Raw genomic sequence first — 18,359 nt, forward strand, 5'->3', positions numbered from 1 at the left:
AGCCACAGTCACATTCATCGCCTCATCTCCCACACAACTCACATCTCATTGGTTAGTTGAAAATTAGAGGGGAGGAAATAGTCACAAAGTACAGACTGGTGCCCCCACACCAGTTCAACCAGGAGTTCTCCCAGTTCAGGGATGTACAGAGAGCTAGAGAAACACATATTTTTCCAAATTTAAATATTTGCATTTTTTCCGCCAGTAGTCTTTATTGAAAACAGGTTCATCAATTAAAGATGACTCAAACATGCACAGGTCACTCCAAACACAACTTCAGGTGAGTAAATAGTGAGAGAAAATTATTAAAAACGACTATAACCTGCTTAGAAGCTCTAAAAATGTTTTGGGACAATAGGTTTATTTTAAAGATTATAATTCTGATGACATAATAACAGATTAAACATTATACGGTTGGTTCATTACTTATTTAAAACAGTGAAAACAGTGGACTCACTGGTGCAGGTGTGCAGGTCGGAGCAGACGTCGCAGTGGGCGAGGCAGTGTTTACAGGTCCCATCCTCGGAGCGGAACATCCTCTCAGAACAGTTGAGTCTGCAGCTCCTCCCCTCCAGAACGTGCCCCTCTGAGCAGGACAGGCACAGAGAACTGCCCCCGTCACACGTCTGACAGGGGGCGTCACACGGGTCACACAGGCCCTCCTCCGACTCGAACAAACCGCTGAAACACACCAGAGGAGTGGGTCTCTCGATTCAACGCATGTCAAAGATATCAAACCATCTTTCCCCTTGTGTTTTTGGTAAGATAAGTCAATTCGAAATTAAGTAATTTTGGTGTTTTTGGTAAAAAACAATCAGAAGTAGTTAATCTTTGTGTGTTTTCTTCAATGATTGCAGTATTGATTTACTGAAACAATTCATTATTAATTATTTAAACATTAGACTAACTTAAATTCTATAATGTGTCTCTATATGAGCTCGTGATAAAGATGACTGTGACATCAGACAAAAAAAAAAAAAAAATCTGCTGTTAGTCTGATAAACAAATGCCTGGCTCCTGGTATCTCCTGTCCATGGGTTTTAGAGTAATGAAAAATTAACACTGTTGTTATAGCAATGATTATTACCTCCGCCAAGGAGGTTATGTTTTTGCCAGCGTTTGTCTGTTTGTTTGTTTGTTTGTTTGTCTGTTTGTCTGTTTGTTTGTTTGTTTGTTTTTGTTGTGTTTGTCTGTTTGTCTGTTTGTTTGTTTGTTTGTTTGTTTGTCTGTTAGCAACATAACTCAAAAGGTTATGGACCGATTTTGATGAAATTTTCAGGATTTGTTGGAAATGTGAAAAGGAAGAACTGATTTCATTTTGGGGCTGATCTGGAAGAAATCCTGGATTCTGGATCACTTTGAAATTTTAGTTAACATTGTGGTAAATGGGGCCAAAAATTTTGTTTCTCAATATCTGGGTTAATTATTGACCAAACCCCATGAAATTTGACTCAGGGATGGACAATGGGATCCTCTTTCATATTCCAAATTGAAAGATACGAGACAAATATTTATGGAAAACATAATTAATATGAGGGGGACTGTAGTCCTTGGCGGAGGTCTGCGCTCTCTGAGTGCTTTTCTAGTTTAAAAATAAATAAATAAATAAATCTATTTCTTGAATGGTGTAGTGTCCTCAAAATGCCAATAAACAGAAAAGTAAACCTCATGAATACAACACAATGCGCCTCACTACCACAGAGATCATTAAGAGTGAAAAGATGCTACACCTGCATTGTAAAAACACAGAGCTTTAAATCATGATGCTTTATAAGACTTGGCTTTATCAGACGTTCTGAGACTCACTCGGGGCACTCAGACCAGCACTTGCCCTGGTGGAGGAACGGCGTCTGTCCGTGTTTGGAGCAGCTCACACAGTTGTCGCTGGAGTCTGCACACAGCTCACAGTAGGGGGCGCAGTTCTCACACACGCCCAGGACGGAGTTAGAGAAGGAGCCGGAGGGACACTGCTCCACACACGAGCCGTCCTGGTCCAAGAAGAATCCTGAAACACGACGACAGGGAACAAGAGAAGTCAACAAAACACCTAAAGCAACAACACGGAACTTTCTGGACGTGTCACCTGCAGGACTCCACGGAAATGGAAGTAAAATAAAAAGAGATCACAGCCCGCATAGACTGTCAGGTGATCAGGACTGAGACCAGGACCACGACTGAGACCAGGACCAGACCAGGACTGACACCAGGACCAGACTGGGACTAAGATCGGGACCAGACCAGGACTGAGACTGGGACCAGACCAGGACTGAGACCAAGACTGAGACCAGCACCAGTGAGACTAAACCAGAAGTGAGCCAGGACTAAACCAAGTCCCAGTCTCATTCCTGGTCTGGTCCTGGTCTTATCTCGGTCTCAGTTCCAGTCTGGGTCTGGTCCTGACCTTGGTCCTGGTCTCAGTCCCAGGTCTGGTCCTGGTCTGATCCTGGTCTCAGTCCTGGTCTGGTCCTGGTCTGGTACTGGTCTCAGTCCTGGTCTGGTCCTGGTCTGATCCTGTCTGTCTGGTCTCAGTCTGGTCTGGTCAGTCCAGTCTGGTCTGGTCTGGTCTGATCCTGGTCTCAGTCCAGTTCTGGTCCTGGTCTGATCCTGGTCTCAGTCCTGGTCTGGTCCTGGTCTCAGTCCTGTTGGTCTGATCCTGGTCTGGTCCTGGTCTGATCCTGGTCTCAGTCCTGGTTCAGTCCAGCATCACATTTTAAGTCACGTTTTTTCCATTTTTAATTTAAACACTAAATCAAAAACTGAAAAAACAAATAATTATCTGTTTTTTCATTTTTGTTTGGAGACAAATAATGAAGAAAACTGTTGTTTTTTCATTTTCATATTTTTGGTTTTATTTTGAAAATCAAACGAATGACACACAGATGACCAAACCCACTCACAGTAAGAACAAACGTAGAGCAATAAAAACATCCAAATAAAACTTATAAGCTTATATTAGAGCCTTTTTTGTCTGAAAAGTCCCACAGTGGGGCTTTAAATAGATCATGTACCTTTGAAACAGGAGGAACAGTCCAGAGACGTAGAACCGAAGCAGCTCTGGCAGGAAATGTCACAGTCTGAGCACATTCCATCTCTCACTGAAAACAAGACACAAAACACTCGAACATGTGAATCACAACACAATTAAATCATTTATTACGTTATGTTATATAAAGACTATTGTTTATGTTTAATTCAAATAATATATACTGTCCAAAAGCCTCAGTGTTTCTTTTCTCTTCTTGTTTACATTTTCATGTTGTCCAGCAGAGGGAGCTAAATTCATTATTGAACTATCCCACTGATACTGTATGGCTCAATTTTCATCTATTTTTAAAGTTATTTTTTTATTTTTTAAGCTGGACAAACTTAAAATTTAATGCGATTCTATACAACTCACCTATAGACATTTTTTACTGAATTTACAGAATCAAGAACAATAACGACATTTAAAAAACAAATTAAATCCAGTGTAATGTGTTCATATGAAAAACAAAACCAAAGAAAAATATTGTTGTGCATAAAAGTGAAGATTTCTGTTTGCAGCTGATGAATATTTGTGATTGAGATGAAATGTTTTAAAGTAACTCTCAGTGTTTTTCCTTTTCATTCATTTCTTGTATGTTTAATGTTAAAACAACAATTATTTTCTTCATTATTTGTCTCCAAAATGAAAATTAAAAAAACAAATCTAAATTTTTCAGTTTTTAATTTTGTGTTTAAATGAAAAATTGAAAAAAAAAAAACGAATAACGACCGTTTCCAGTTTACGTGACTTAAACTGCGATGCCAGAACCAGGACTGAACCAGGTCCGGGACCAAAGCCGCGACCAGAACGCGACTGAGACCAGGACCAGACCGGGACTAAGACCAGGACAATGAGCGGTACCAGACTGGGACTGAAAATGGTTTAGTCCTGGTTCAGTCCTGGTTCAGTCCATTATCCGTTTTTCCATTTTTCATTTAAACACAAAATCGAAAACTGAAAAAACAAATCGTTATCCGTTTTTTCATTTTGGTTTTGGAGACAAATAATGAAGAAAATGAAGTAAACAAATGAACGAACGACACACGGGTTAAATATAAATAATAAAAAATATAATATACACACAGACTGATAGGAAATATTTCTAATTTCAAGCAGACACATTTTTGTAATTAGGACAAAAAGTTAAAATGTTCTGACCGTTAAAGTACTTTCCCGGGGAACATCTGAGCCCTGGACACTGGCCCCTCACAGGAGCGGCGTCTTCCTGACACAGCTCACAGTCCGAGGGCCCCGGACCCCGACACGACAGACAGGAAGAGTGACAGGGCTCACAGCGCCACCCACTGGTGTCACCGAAGGTCTGCGGAGGACACAGCTTCACACACGTCCCTCCTGAAACACAACGGCAGATAGGACCCTTTAGGAGACCTGTTTTAGTCCTGGTTTAGACCTAGTTTAGTCCAGGTTCAGTCCTGGTTTAGACCTAGTTTACCTAGTTTTTAGTCCTGATTCAGTCCTGGTTTAGTCCTTGTGTCCTTGTGATGTCATGTAGTGGTAATAATACATCAGTTTTATATTGTGCTTTTTTGGACACTCAGAGACGCTTTACAGAGCTTTATTCATTCACTCCAGACCCGGTGGTGGTAAACTACTACCGTAGCCACAGCTGCCCTGGGGCAGACTGACAGAAGTGAGGCTGCCAATCTGCACCATTGGCCCCTCCGAACCACCACCAACACACACACACACTCACCAATTTCATACTCTGCAATGTGAATGAAGTGTCTTGCCTGAAGATACGACGACAGTTTTTGTGACTGGCGCCTCCTGTGGCTCCTGATTTTCCCAGTGTCTCCCAGTACAAGTCCTGACCAGGTCCGATCCTTGCTTAGTTTCTGTGATCTGACGGGACTAGACTTTGACAAGCCGGTATGGTCACAACGGACATGGTAGGTTTGGGCGATATTCAAATTTCGATCCAGTTCGATCTAGGGGTATACAGTATTACTGTATTACCAAAATGTTTTAGTACGACTTTGGTAAACTACGAAGCTGCATCGCTGTACAGTCTGTGTGTCTGACCTGCAGATTTATAATCTCTGAAAAGTTTCACGTGAACCAATCAACACGATAGAAACACAGAACAGACTCACCATCAGCAGAACACCCCTCTGTCACAGAAAGAACACTCATATTCCACTGAGTCGTGTCCTTTAGTCCGACAGAAAGCTGAACCGCATCAGCGCACAAGGAGCGAGCTGTTTTTATCAGCTTTTATAGTTTATGCAAATGAGTCACATGGTTTTAAGTTTCATTTCAGTAAAACGTAAACAAATATGCGACTGAAGCCAAAATGCTGTAAATTGCAGAAGTTCTAGTATTTTATTTTATTTTTTATTTTTTGGGATCAACTCACTTGCGGTCTGACTTGTCGTCTTGTCTCCCTCATGAGCGTCACGTGACAACAGAACAAAACTAATCGATCGTCGTCTCCCCGCGCAGTTAAAAGAAACATTATAGACACAATTAGTTTTAAATAGTAACAGCATCACATTGAAAATACAACCACACGTTCATTTGTGCTGAGCAAACAAATGTAGGTATCAGTAAATTATAATATTATATTAGGTCTTAATGCGCTGTAGATTTTTTTTTATGAGGTTAATGAAACTGACTCTGTTGCTTCTTTTTGATACCGCGGGATGCTGTAATACTATATTACCGCCCAACTCTATGCAGCGGTAGTTTTCAACATAACAGCTCCTTTAGAGATTGAAAATTCAGGTCACAACACAGTGAAGTTCAGTTTGAGAGAAGATCTGAGCATAAATGTGCAGGTTTGTGTGTTAAATATGTGAGAATGAAACAAAACACAACTCCAGGTCTGTTTGTGATGAGAAAAATACATTATAACAGATCAGAAAATAGTGTAAATGGGCCCTTTAAGGAGGAAGGTAGTTTAGTAAAAAGTCTAAATTCCCAGAGAGTCTCCATGGTAACTGTGTGACCCGACCTCTGAGTCTGACCTGAGTCTGCAGCTCATGTGGAGCCGAGCCCAGGACAAAAACCACATCACGACACACAAATCACAGAAAACCACAGTGGAACACACAAAAACGCACAAAATACACACAGAACACGGAGTCTAAGTGCTGCTGTCAGAGGTAAACGCACAGCTCTGTCTCCGCTTTCGCCTTCAGAGTGTTTTGCATGTTTTCTGCGAGTCGTCCGGAGCTGATTTACAAACCAAATCAACAATTGTCCTGTCAATAAATAAGATCACGTAGCTGCACATTTTAAAGAAACACAGCACCTCATCCTCCCTTAAATACTGTATGTACGCTCTGTTCACGCTTACGTCACAAGCCAGGAAGACGTTTGGAAACGTGCTTTTTATTGTGCACTTTATTTTGTACTGTGAATGTTTTGGGGTTTTTGGGTTCTTGCCGCTGCGATGTTGTCCCGCACGTGTTAAAATAAAAGACCCAAAGAAGCCAAAACGTGTCTTTGTCTGATTCAAGCATGTCCGAAGAACTAAGGCTACGTTCAGACTGCAGGGCTTAACGCTCAATTCCGATTTTTTTGTGAAATCCGATGTTTTTGCGAGGTCGTTCACATTTCCAATTAAATGCGACTTGTATGTGACTCCAGTGTGAACATTAAACGGTCCAAAAGTGTCCCGCATGTGACACTGGAGACACGATGACGTCAACCGCAGCGAGCGTCTCTGTGTTTACGGAAGTTGTCCAAACATGGACGCAGCATTGAGCACCTGGAGATTTTAAAGTTCCTCTCGTACCGGAGCCAGAACATGAACAACTTACTTGTTTTAAGGAGGAGATTGAGAAGGAGAAGGACGAGGTTTTTGGTCGTGGTGTTTTGTGGGACAGAACGTTGAAAGGAACATGTGGATGTGGAGACGGAGCCAAGAGTGGTGAGTGGTGATGTGCTTCACTTCAGTGACACAGAGTTCATTAACAATTTTCACCTACTTCAGAATAGTGACGTTTGTGTCTTGTTGATAACGTGTAGGTGGATGAATGCACTTTCATTCACATTCAGAGTGAAGTCACATGTCAAAAGATCAGATATGTATCAGTTTCAGGAGCACATATCCAAGTGTCCTGGGTCACATTTGAAAAAATCGGATCTGTGTGGTTCAGACTGACATTAAAAGATCAGATACAGGAACATAGGGGCCAAAAAATCTGATTTGAGTCACTTCAGGCTGCAGTGTGAACGTAGCCATAGATATGTGCTTATTAAATATATTATTTCAGAAATAATTTACTTCCGGGCATGTCTCACCGGGAGGAGGCCCCGGGGAAGACCCAGGACACACTGGAGGGACTATGTCTCTGGACTGGCCTGGGAACACCTCGAGGTCCCCCTGGAGGAGCTGGAGGACGTGTCTGCGGTGAAGGAAGTCTGGGAGTTTCTATTTAGACTGATGCCCCCGTGACCCGGCCCCGGATAAGCAGAAGAAAATGGATGGATGGATGAATGGTAATTTACTTGCCCGATAAAAACATAGGACTGATGGAGTTAGGTAACGGCTCATGTTATATGACGTACAGTGGGTCACTTTTGGATTTGGAAAACAATCAGTGAGCAGAGGGTTTGTACGGGAGTGGGGCACAGAGAGAACCAAGACCTGACCAAGATCCACTGATCCAAACGTCGTCATTCATTAAAAGGAGTTTAAGAGTAAATGTGCAGCTTTGTCTCACTTTCTTATAAAAAGAACGCACGTCGTGTTCAAATATCTGTGTTGTTTTTGAACGATAATATTAAAGTTATCTGTCTGGTAGCGAAAAGTTGGCCTCAAAAACTCCAGTAAGTCCACTTGTTTTGGTTTAACTTGCTCATAATATCTTATCTCTGGAAGGAATTTGCATCAGTGATGACAGAAGAGAATCACTATCTGCAATGTCCAAGGACAAGAGAAAAACACAAACATGCAGTCCAAAACATTTAACATTCAGATATACTTTAATATACTTATGAAGAAGAGGACTTACAGTGCTTGTGTGTCTATTGTTATAATCTGTGACATCTGTGGATCATTCTGTTATAATTTGGACATTTTAAATCAAAATATTGATCTAAAAAGACTTAATAAAAGCAACAAGCGTGCTGATTTTGACGTTAGAAAACTGCGGTGTCCAATGGGAATTAACATCGCAGTAAAACAGGAATAAACCAAGACTAAACCAGGACTAAACCAGGTCTAAACCAGGACCAAAGCAGGACTAAACCAGGACTAAACCTGAACTAAACCAGGACCAAACCAGGACTGAACCAGAACTAAATCAGGACTAAATCAGGACCAAACCAGGACTAAACCGAGACTAAACCAGGCTGTGGGCCCCTCTTATGGATAGAATCAAACCAGGACTAAACCAGGACTAAACCGGGACTAAACCAGGCTGTGGGCCCCTCCTGTGGATAGCTGCACATCACACTAGAGCAGAGCGTTTTGTTTTGTTAAAATTTGGACCAAAAAGCCAACGCGACGCTGCCCAATCCTAAAAGAACCACAGATTAAGAAAATAAAATTACATTAAAGTACGTCACAATGGGCGTGAACCGGTGGAGCTGAAAACGGGGGTTGTTCGGCAAAACGGCGTCTTGAAAATAAGCGATTAAAGACGACTCAAACATGCACGAATCACTCCAAATAAAACTTCAGAGGGTCAATGAGAAGAATCTACTTTAAAATGGAGAAAAGATCTGAAAAGTCCTTTTTGCATAACAAGTCTGATTTATGATGAAATGCTTTTTACTTTAGTTTAAAGTTGAAAATAAGCGATTAAAGAAGACTCAAACATGTACGAATCACTCCAAAATACAACTTCTGATGAGTAAATGGTGACGGGAAACAACTACAACATGGTTAAAAGCTCTGAAACAGGTCTGTTTTAAAAATTAAGATACAAACTGGAGTGAAAATCGTAACAAAGCAGGTGAGAAGATGAGTGAGTTTGTGTTACCGCTGAGGAAGTGGCTGGGCAGACAGGAGAGGCAGGAGCTGGAGCTGCAGTCGGAGCAGGGGGCGGGGCATTGTACACAGCTCCGCCCCTCGGAGTCTGTGTATGTGCGCTGAGGACAATGTCTCCGACACTTCGACCTGAAACTATAAAACACACACAGTTTTTCAGGCTTCTACTAAAAGGCATGATCTTTACTGTCTCAAAAACGTGAAACAACAAATGAGATTGTTTTATACGGTTTTATACGATTTATAGTTTTGCGTTCAGAGCATCTTCATTATTCACTTTGATGAGTTTATAATTTTAGATACAGACTCAGACACTAGAGCTGGACAATTCTTCAAATTAATTCAATTAACTCAGATATTTAAGAATTGATATTTTGAAAAACTGTAAAAATGTGAACTAGAAGATTATGACGAAACAAGTTATTCCTGACTTTCTTACTTTCAAAACAGGGTTATTATTATTATTTATTTAACACATGAATGAGTTTGTTAAAGTTTCTGAGCTTGGGAAAATTCTATTTGCTGATGATACAACATTATTTTTCTTTGGAAAAGACATAAAAGAAGTCACAAGTAAAGTTAACAAAGAGCTAAGAAAAGTAAAAGATTGGTTTGATTTAAATGGATTGATTCTTAATGTTAATTTTAGATTCAAAGAGTAAATAAAACCTAATTTGTAGGAGTTGATTGATGAAGGTCTAAACTGGAGTTTGTCTCATATAAATTACACAAAAGGCAAAATTTCCAAAGCGATTGCTGTTCTGCATAAAGTAAAGTTCTCAGTAAATAGTGCAGCAGTATTAACGCTATAAATGTTCCATATCTGACGTACTGTGTAGAAATTTGGGTTTCAACATGTAAAACTCACCTACAACCTTTATTTATTTTACAAAAAAGGGCCTTGAGAATTATTACCAACAGTCTTTATTAGGGGTGTAAGAAAAAATCGATTCAGTGATATATCGCGATACTTCATTGCACAATTCTCGAATCGCTTCAAAATGGATCTGAATCGATTTTTTAAATAATATTTTTCACAAAAATTCATTAGTTAAATTCATTGTTCTCATAATTTTAAAAAGTTTATATGTTATATTTCATACAATTGTGTGTTCTCTTGAAGAAGTAGTATTATTGATATATCGCAATATATCATCCACTGTTTTAGTATCAATCAATCAATCAAACTTTATTTGTATAGCACTTTTCATACATTTAAAATGTAGCACAAAGTGCTTCACATGCAACAGAAAAATTACAATACAATAATTAAAATCAAGAGCAACCCCCCACCCCATCCCTTTGTTTCATCTATATCATATATACAACCATTTAAACAAAAACATAAAAACAAAAACATAAAACTCCTAAAGGTTATTATAAAAATCAAAATGGAGACAAAGTAAAACAGTAATGATAATTTAATTTAGAATAAATAAATATAATAATAATAATAATAATAATTTAAGTTAAGACAGATAAAAGTTTCAATTAAAAGCTAAATTAAAAAGATAAGTTTTAAGTTTACTTTTAAAAATCTGAACACTCGCAGCGGACGTCAGATCCTCAGGTCGACTGCTCCACAAACGGGGGCCATAAAAGCTGAATGACGCCTCAGCGTGGGTTTTAGTCTGGACTCTTGGGACAGTTAAAAGACGAGACCTGAGGACCTGAGAGTCCGAGAGGCTCATATGATAAAAGCAGATCAGATAAATAAAAGGACTAAGACCATTAAAAGCTTTATAAACTAATAAAAGAACTTTAAAATCTATCCTGAAGCTCGGGATATACTGAATCGTGACATGTGAATCATGATATGTATCGTATCGTCAGACTCAAGGCAATGAACAACTCTGGTCTTTATACTGTAGAGAGCCGTCAAACCCAATATTTGTTCAACTTAAAGTGTTGAAAATGCAGGATATTGTTGACTTAAGTCTCCTCAAAGTCATGTTTAAAGCAAAGTGCAGCGTATGACCTGCAAATATTTAAAGACTGTTTGAGACGAGAACAAACCACTACAGTTTATAAGGAACCAACATGTTTATAAAACCCAGATTCAGAGCCAAAGTTATGGAGCAAAGCGTCGCTGTGAAAGGAATTAACTTACGGAATAATCTTGACAAAGAAATAAAAGAATCAAGTACAATGACGACATTTATTACTCAAAATTAACTCCTGTGATCTTGTGAGCCATGTTATAATGTTGTTTACCTCCTCGAAAACAGACCTGGGGTTGTGTTTTGTTTCAATCACACACTTTATTATTAGTCTGTTTACATCTCCAAAGCTCAAAACGCTCTGTTCCACCTTATGATGTCATGAAGCGGTAATTTTCACAGCTTCTTTTACCGTTTGTTTAGTACAGATTGGCAAATAATTCCAATGAACGTGTACACAGCAAAAACTGGAGGGTTAAAATTTCAGGGTGATATATTTGGTATTGTTCTTCGTTGGTTTCTTATTACTATTGTTATTATTATGAAAACAAGCTACAACAATTTAAAAGGAACCTACATGTTTAAAAAAAAAACAGATTCAGAACCGAGGTTATGGAACGAATGGAATTATGAATTATGGAATAATCTTGACAAAGAAATAAAAGAATCAAGTACAATGACGACATTTAAAAATACACAAGTTGTTGTACATAATAGTGAAGATTTCTGTTTGCAGTTGATTAATAATTTAACTGAAGCGAAATGTTCTGATGTGAAATGTTTAGAAACTATCAGTGTTGATGTTTTGTCTGGAAAAGGGCAAAGACGGCAGATAACATAAGACGACTCTTTTTACTGCTCCTTTTTGTTCATTTCTTGTATGTTTGATGTTGTGACACTGTTAATGTCTTTTTATACTTTATGAATGAAATAAAATAATAATAATAATAAATTATGCAGTTCCATATCTACACAAAAGTAATGTTTAAGATGTTTACAGCTTCTTAAAAAATAATGTGATAAGAATGAAACCGTAAAGAGCTTCTGCCGTTTGAAGCTGTCAGGGCTCTGACTTTGATTTAAATTGTTATCATCCAGTGTGTGCAAAAAAATCAAGATAAAAAAAAAAAAAATTCACTTCTCATTTATTCACCTGAAGCTTGCAAAACAAATATAACACGGTTAAAACCTTTGAAAAGTCTGTTACCGCAGGACAGATCTGCTTTAAAATGAAAGACGACCACAACAAAACAGCGGTCAGACCAGTTTCTGCTCCATCACATCAAAGTGCATCAGGTCTTTGTATCAGAGCCTGGAGAAATTCACATCCCAGCATGCACTGCTCCAGTCCCACTCCCAGCCCCATTGTCCATAAAAAGACAAATGAATACACCGGAGCTCAGGGACACACCCAGAGACACGAGACCTCGACACTCACAGCTCCACGTTTAAGGACACCTGCTCCCAACGAGTCCAGCGAATCCACCCGAGGACTCTCTATGTAAATCCTCTTTACACAGTCTATGGGCACTTCTGACTCCTGACTCCCGACTCTAGACTCCCTACTCACGACTCCCAAGTTTCGACTTCCGACTTTTGACTCCCGACTTTTGACTCCTGACCCATGACTCTTGACGTCAGACTCGTGACTCCAGACTCTTTATTCCAGACTCATGACTCCCTACTTCCTACTCCCGACTCTTGACTCCTGACTCTTGACTCCAGACTCTTGACTCCAGACTCTTGACTCCAGACTCTTGACACCCTACTTCCTACTCCCGACTCTTGACTCCCGACTCTTGACTCCCGACTCTTGACTCCTGACTCTTTATTCCAGACTCATGACTCCCTACTTCCTACTCCCGACTCTTGACTCCCGACTCTTGACTCCCGACTCTTGACTCCTGACTCTTTATTCCAGACTCATGACTCCCTACTTCCTACTCCCGACTCTTGACTCCCGACTCTTGACTCCAGACTCTTGACTCCAGACTCTTGACTCCAGACTCATGACTCCCTACTTCCTACTCCCGACTCTTGACTCCCGACTCTTGACTCCAGACTCTTGACTCCAGACTCTTGACACCCTACTTCCTACTCCCGACTCTTGACTCCTGACTCTTTATTCCAGACTCTTTATTCCAGACTCATGACTCCCTACTTCCTACTCCCGACTCTTGACTCCCGACTCTTGACACCTACTTCCTACTCCCGACTCTTGACTCCAGACTCTTGACACCCTACTTCCTACTCCCAACTTCTGACTTTTCACTCTTCACTCTTGACTCCAGACTCCTGACTCCTTACTACTGTGTGGGAGCTCACAGTTTCCCCGGGCTGTGGCCCTAGTTCTCTTCACTCCTACTTCCTACCCCTGACTCCCGACTGTTGACTCCCCACTTCCTACTCCCGACTCCAGACTCTTGACTCTCGACTTACGAGTCCTGACTTCTGACCCAGCCCAAGTTGCTGGACTGAACCAGGACCGATCCCAGGACTGAACCAGGAGGACTAAACCAGGACTAAACCAAATCTAAACCAGGTCTGAACCAGGACTAAACCTTTCACCTGCGGTCACCCAACAGTCTTCACAGGAGCACCTCTCGGCCCCTCCCAACACTCAGTCCTGGTTCAGTTCTGGTTTAGTCCTAGTTTAGTCCTTTTTTAGTTCTGTTTTAGTCTTGGTTTAGTTCTAGTTTAGTCCTGGTTCAGTTCGTATTTTGGAAACAAATAATGATGAAAACAGCTGTTTTTTTTTCCGTTTTCTTATTTTTGGTTTTATTTTGAAAAACGAACGAACGACTGAAACACGGATTCTGTATCTAGACCTAGTTTGAGTTCAATGCTTCACTGCGGAACATTCCGGGCAAAGCAACAACAGCTCCATGGACCTTTAAAGACGATAAACTGTCTTTCTAATTATGTCGTGTTTAAACCGACGCAGCTGCTTCACATTCGTCACGTGTTTGTGGCTCAGCTGGAGGTCGCGCCACGCCTCCCGGTATCGGTTCATTCTCTGCAGGTTTTGCGTTTCTCCTGGAGACAGTAAACGCACCAGGGGTCAGCGGTGTGTTTAAGGACCCTCCGCAAACACCGGTCTGTCCAAACGCATCACCATCAGTTTTAAATATAACAAGAGACAGAAAAAAAAAGAGGAGGAAACAGAAACTCATCACATTATTGACTTTCGAGAAGAGAAATGTCAGAAAATACCAAACATCCATCATGTGTTTATGTTTCAATGGACATTTTTATTTTCACCCGTTTTGTCTAAAATCTGGTCCCCATGTAATATTATTTTTATTAGACGGTGTAATGAAATAAATCTGTTTATTTCTTTAGTTCACAGTGACGCTCGCAAACTATGGACCCACTGGAACGATGTTTACGGTAACGTCAATACGTGATCGAGCAAAACTGAATTTTATTATAGTCAATAATTAATAAAAAAGTAACATTTGGGCTGATGAAAAGTTAATTAAAGGTCATTTATTACTCAAAATTGACTCTGTGAGCTTGTGAGCCATGTTATAATGTTGTTTACCTCTTCGAAAACAAACCTGGAGTTGTGTTTTGTTTCATTCACACATGTTTGAGTAACTCTGTTTTTAGTCTATCTAAATCTCCAAAGCTCAAAATGCTCTGTTCCCTGTAACTCCAGACTGTTGTTACATTGTTTTTGATTTTATATTGTTTGTGTATGTTTTGAAATGTTACTTAAAACCAATAAAAACAAAGTTATTAAAAAAAACTAAAAAAAAACTCTGTTACACTTTGTGATGTCATGACGCGGTAGTTTTCACAGCTGCTTTTACCTTTTGTTTAGTAGAGATTGACAAATAATTCCAATGAAGGTGTACAGTAGAAGTCTGCGCGGGACAGAATTTTCAGTCTCCCGCCCGCAAAGAATTGTAATTTTTGCAAGATGGGGACGTTCGCTTTCTTAAACTCGATCAAACATGGAGAAGCGGACAGGAATTGTCTAAAATGTGCGTGAGATTAGAGCACATCCACAAGTTTAGGCGGCTTAAAATGTTTTTATAACTGCCAAATAAAATATCCAGCACAAATGATGTATGATAAGCAAACATTAATCATTTGTTTATTTAACTCCACACTCATTTAGTTTGTGGGACTGCAGTTTATCATCCCACCCGCCCGCTCCCGCATTGTGCAACCCCGTTCCCGCCCACGCCCACAACGAGCTTTCAAAATGTGTCCCCCGGCAAACTGTTTTGCATCGGGTCCCGCGGATGCAGGGCTCTAGTGTACACAACAAAAACTAGAGCGTTAAAGTTTCAGGGTAAAATATTTCAATTGTTTTTAACACTAAAAGTTTTATTTTCACTATTTGAAAGTTAAATGGGGATTTGAGTTGGGGTTATTTCTCAGAGTTGATATGACTGAAGTACATTCAGCTTCCACTAGAGTTAATTCAACTTTCCTTAGTGTTAATTTGGCTCCTCCCACCCACTGCGAGAGAAGACCAGTTTGAACCAGTTTTGTTTATAATTTAATTTTAAATTAACTCAAATAAAGTGTAAAAATAACTCTACAAATAATAAGTAACTCTACAAAGTGTTATCTGTTTACTCTCAAAACGTTAATATAACTCTTGATTTCGGGGTTAAACAGGAACTTTGGTCCAGTGTTACTTGTGTAAAATTAACTAAAAATAGAACAGATTGGACTCATATAAACCCTGAGAAAATGTTAAAATTTATTCTGTGAGAGTCAATTTTAACACTCCACTTTTTGAAGTGTCTGGAGTTTCTTGTGTAAACTCATGAGTGTTTTCTGTTTGAGAGAAGAGCTCAGCCTATCTGCAGGGTTAGAATCCATGTATCATTTGTCTATTTGTTTTTCAAAATAAAACCAAAAAAACAACAACTATATTCTTCATTATTTGTCTCCAAAAACAAAATGAAAAAACAGATAAGGATTTGTTTTTTCATTTTTCGATTTTGTGTTTAAATGAAAAACAAAACAAAACAGATAACGGTTGTTTACAGTTTCTGAAACTTAAACTTCAATACTGGACTTTTGCGCCGCATACGGACTGAACCAGGACTAAAACAGGACTAAACCAGGTCTAAATCAGGACTAAACCAGTACTGAGTGTGGGGATGGACCCGGAAGGGCGCCCAAGTAGACTGTTGGGTGATCAAGACTGAGACCGGGACCAGACTAGGACTGAGACCGTTTTAGTCCTGTTTTAGTCCTGTTTCAGTCCTGCTTCAGTCCGGCATTGCAGTTTAAGTCACAGAAACGGGAAACGTCCATTATCCGTTTTTTACATTCTTTATTTAAACACAAAACCGAAAACTGAAAAAACTAATCATTATCTGTTTTTCATTTTGGTTTTGGAGACAAATAATGAAGAAAACAGTTGTTTTTTTCATTTTCTTATTTTTGGTTTTATTTTGAAAAACAAATAAACGGATGATACACGGATTAGTTTGTGTGTTAAACATGTGTGAATGAAAGAAAACACAACTCCAGGTCTGTTTGTGATGAGGAAACTACATTAGAACCTACAGTAGATCAGAAAATAACGAAACATGAGCACTTTGAGATAATAAATAAAAGCTTCATTAGGAGTTTTAGAGCTGTTTTCACTAAAAAGACCTGGCAAAACGTCAGAATAAAATGTTACTTACAGAAAGTATCCGTCATTGCAGCTGTTGCAGACGGCGCGATTTTCTGTGCACACAAAAGAAAGATAAGAGTTCAAATATGTGAACGTGTATATTCACCATTATCGCTGTTGGATTTCCTTTTGTGACGGAGCACTGACCTGTGGAGCACGTCCTGCAGCCCGGCTCACAGCCCACACACTCCCCTGTGTCCGGGTCCTGCACCTGGCCTGGAACACACACATCAAAACGTCAAACTCTGCACAGAAAAACCTGCCAGACTCCTGATATTTTGTCTTGAATTCAACAATAGACGGCACGGACACAGCTAACCCGGATCTGCCGCTCAACCAGTGACGTTTATGTCGAGAGTGGGATTCGAACCACCAACCTTCGGACAAACACTTTCACTCCCAACTGAGCTGCTGTCACCAATGTTTATATTAACCCGCTCAACATGATCCTGATGTTTTTATTTTGCTTTTTTGTCCTTAAACCAAAATATGAACTTTAAAGGGACAGTCCGGAATTTTGGACCTCATTTCCTCATGATCCAGAGTGTTGGAGAAGTGTGGAGACACTTTTTAAAATATTCCATCCAGTCCTTGTATTTGCAGAGGTCACTTTTAGAAATAAAACCAACCTTGCATTTGAAGGATTTATGTCTGAGCAGCAGCAGTGAGTTGTTCTTCCTGATGGAAAGTTTGGCAGCGGCGGACTGATACATGAGAAAATAGTCCCTCAACATGCGACAATTCATGCGATGCAAGGTTAGTTTTACTTCTAAAATTATTCTATCGACACAGACATTTACACGGACAGTCTGGTGTAATAATAGATTTGTTTCGGGTGTTTTGTGGAGTGGGTAAGACTGTTTTTAGTGGCAGGAGAACTATGACCATTGACATGCACTAGTCTAGCACCAGCGACCTCTGCAAATACAAGGACTGGATGGAATATTTCAAAAAGTGTCTCCACACGTCTCTGGCTCACTAGGAAACGAGGTCCTATGTTCAAAATTCTGAGCTGTCCGTTAATAACAGACCAATGACCTTCTTTCGCCATCTTCAACAGCCTTGCTTCGGATTGGCTTGGATTGTTAAAAAGTTGCCAATACGATCCATACCTTGATACATAGGCCACGATACGATATGTTTTGCAGCGTCTGCAGTGATGCGGTCGCTGTATCGAACCGTTGTGTTGAAGAGGGAGCTGAGCTGAAAGACAAAGCTCTCGATTTACCGTCAGTCTTCGTTCCTCCCCTCACCTCTGGTCATGAGCTCTGGGTAATGACCAAAAGGACGAGATCACAGATACAAGCGCTCGAAACAAGTTTCCTCCGCAGGGTGGCTGGGTGCTCCCTTAGAGATAGAGTGAGGAGCTCAGTCACACGGGAGGAGCTCAGAGTAGAGCCGCTGCTCCTCCACATCGAGAGGAGCCAGTTGAGGCTCGGACATCTGTTCCGGATGCCTCCTGGGCGCCTCCCTCGGGAGGTGCTCCGGGCATGTCCCACCGGGAGGAGGCCCCGGGGGAGACCCAGGACACGCTGGAGGGACTATGTCTTTGGGCTGGCCTGGGAACACCTCAGGGTGCTCCGGGAGTAGCTGGAGGACGTGTCTGGGGTGAAGGAAGTCTGGGAGTCCCTGCTTAGACTGTTGCCCCCACGACCCGGCCCCGGATAAGCAGAAGAAAATTGATAGATGGACGATATGTTTTTTATATATAGTGCACCTTGGATTCAATACAATTTGATAAGGTTCAGTAAAAAACAAAGGCGAAATCATGCCTGTGATACT

At 40.4% G+C, this 18,359-nt stretch overlaps 1 protein-coding gene across 1 annotated transcript in view; it reads right to left on the reverse strand.

Annotated features, from left to right (window-relative positions):
- The window catches only part of LOC129409533 (proprotein convertase subtilisin/kexin type 5), a 44,122-nt gene that overhangs the window by 11,800 nt on the left and 13,963 nt on the right, over window positions 1-18,359 (reverse strand). The window contains exons 3-9 of the mRNA XM_055155917.1: window positions 16,725-16,793; window positions 16,588-16,630; window positions 8,980-9,122; window positions 4,184-4,378; window positions 3,009-3,095; window positions 1,807-2,005; window positions 458-681 (exon numbers count right to left, since the gene is read on the reverse strand). Coding sequence (XP_055011892.1) covers window positions 458-681; window positions 1,807-2,005; window positions 3,009-3,095; window positions 4,184-4,378; window positions 8,980-9,122; window positions 16,588-16,630; window positions 16,725-16,793 — 960 coding nt within the window. The remainder of the gene's footprint in view (window positions 1-457; window positions 682-1,806; window positions 2,006-3,008; window positions 3,096-4,183; window positions 4,379-8,979; window positions 9,123-16,587; window positions 16,631-16,724; window positions 16,794-18,359) is intronic.

The sequence above is a fragment of the Boleophthalmus pectinirostris genome, unplaced genomic scaffold (genome assembly GCF_026225935.1).
Source record: "Boleophthalmus pectinirostris isolate CB_2022bp ecotype Guang Dong unplaced genomic scaffold, ASM2622593v1 HiC_scaffold_2, whole genome shotgun sequence".
Classification (NCBI taxonomy): Eukaryota; Metazoa; Chordata; class Actinopteri; order Gobiiformes; family Gobiidae; genus Boleophthalmus; species Boleophthalmus pectinirostris.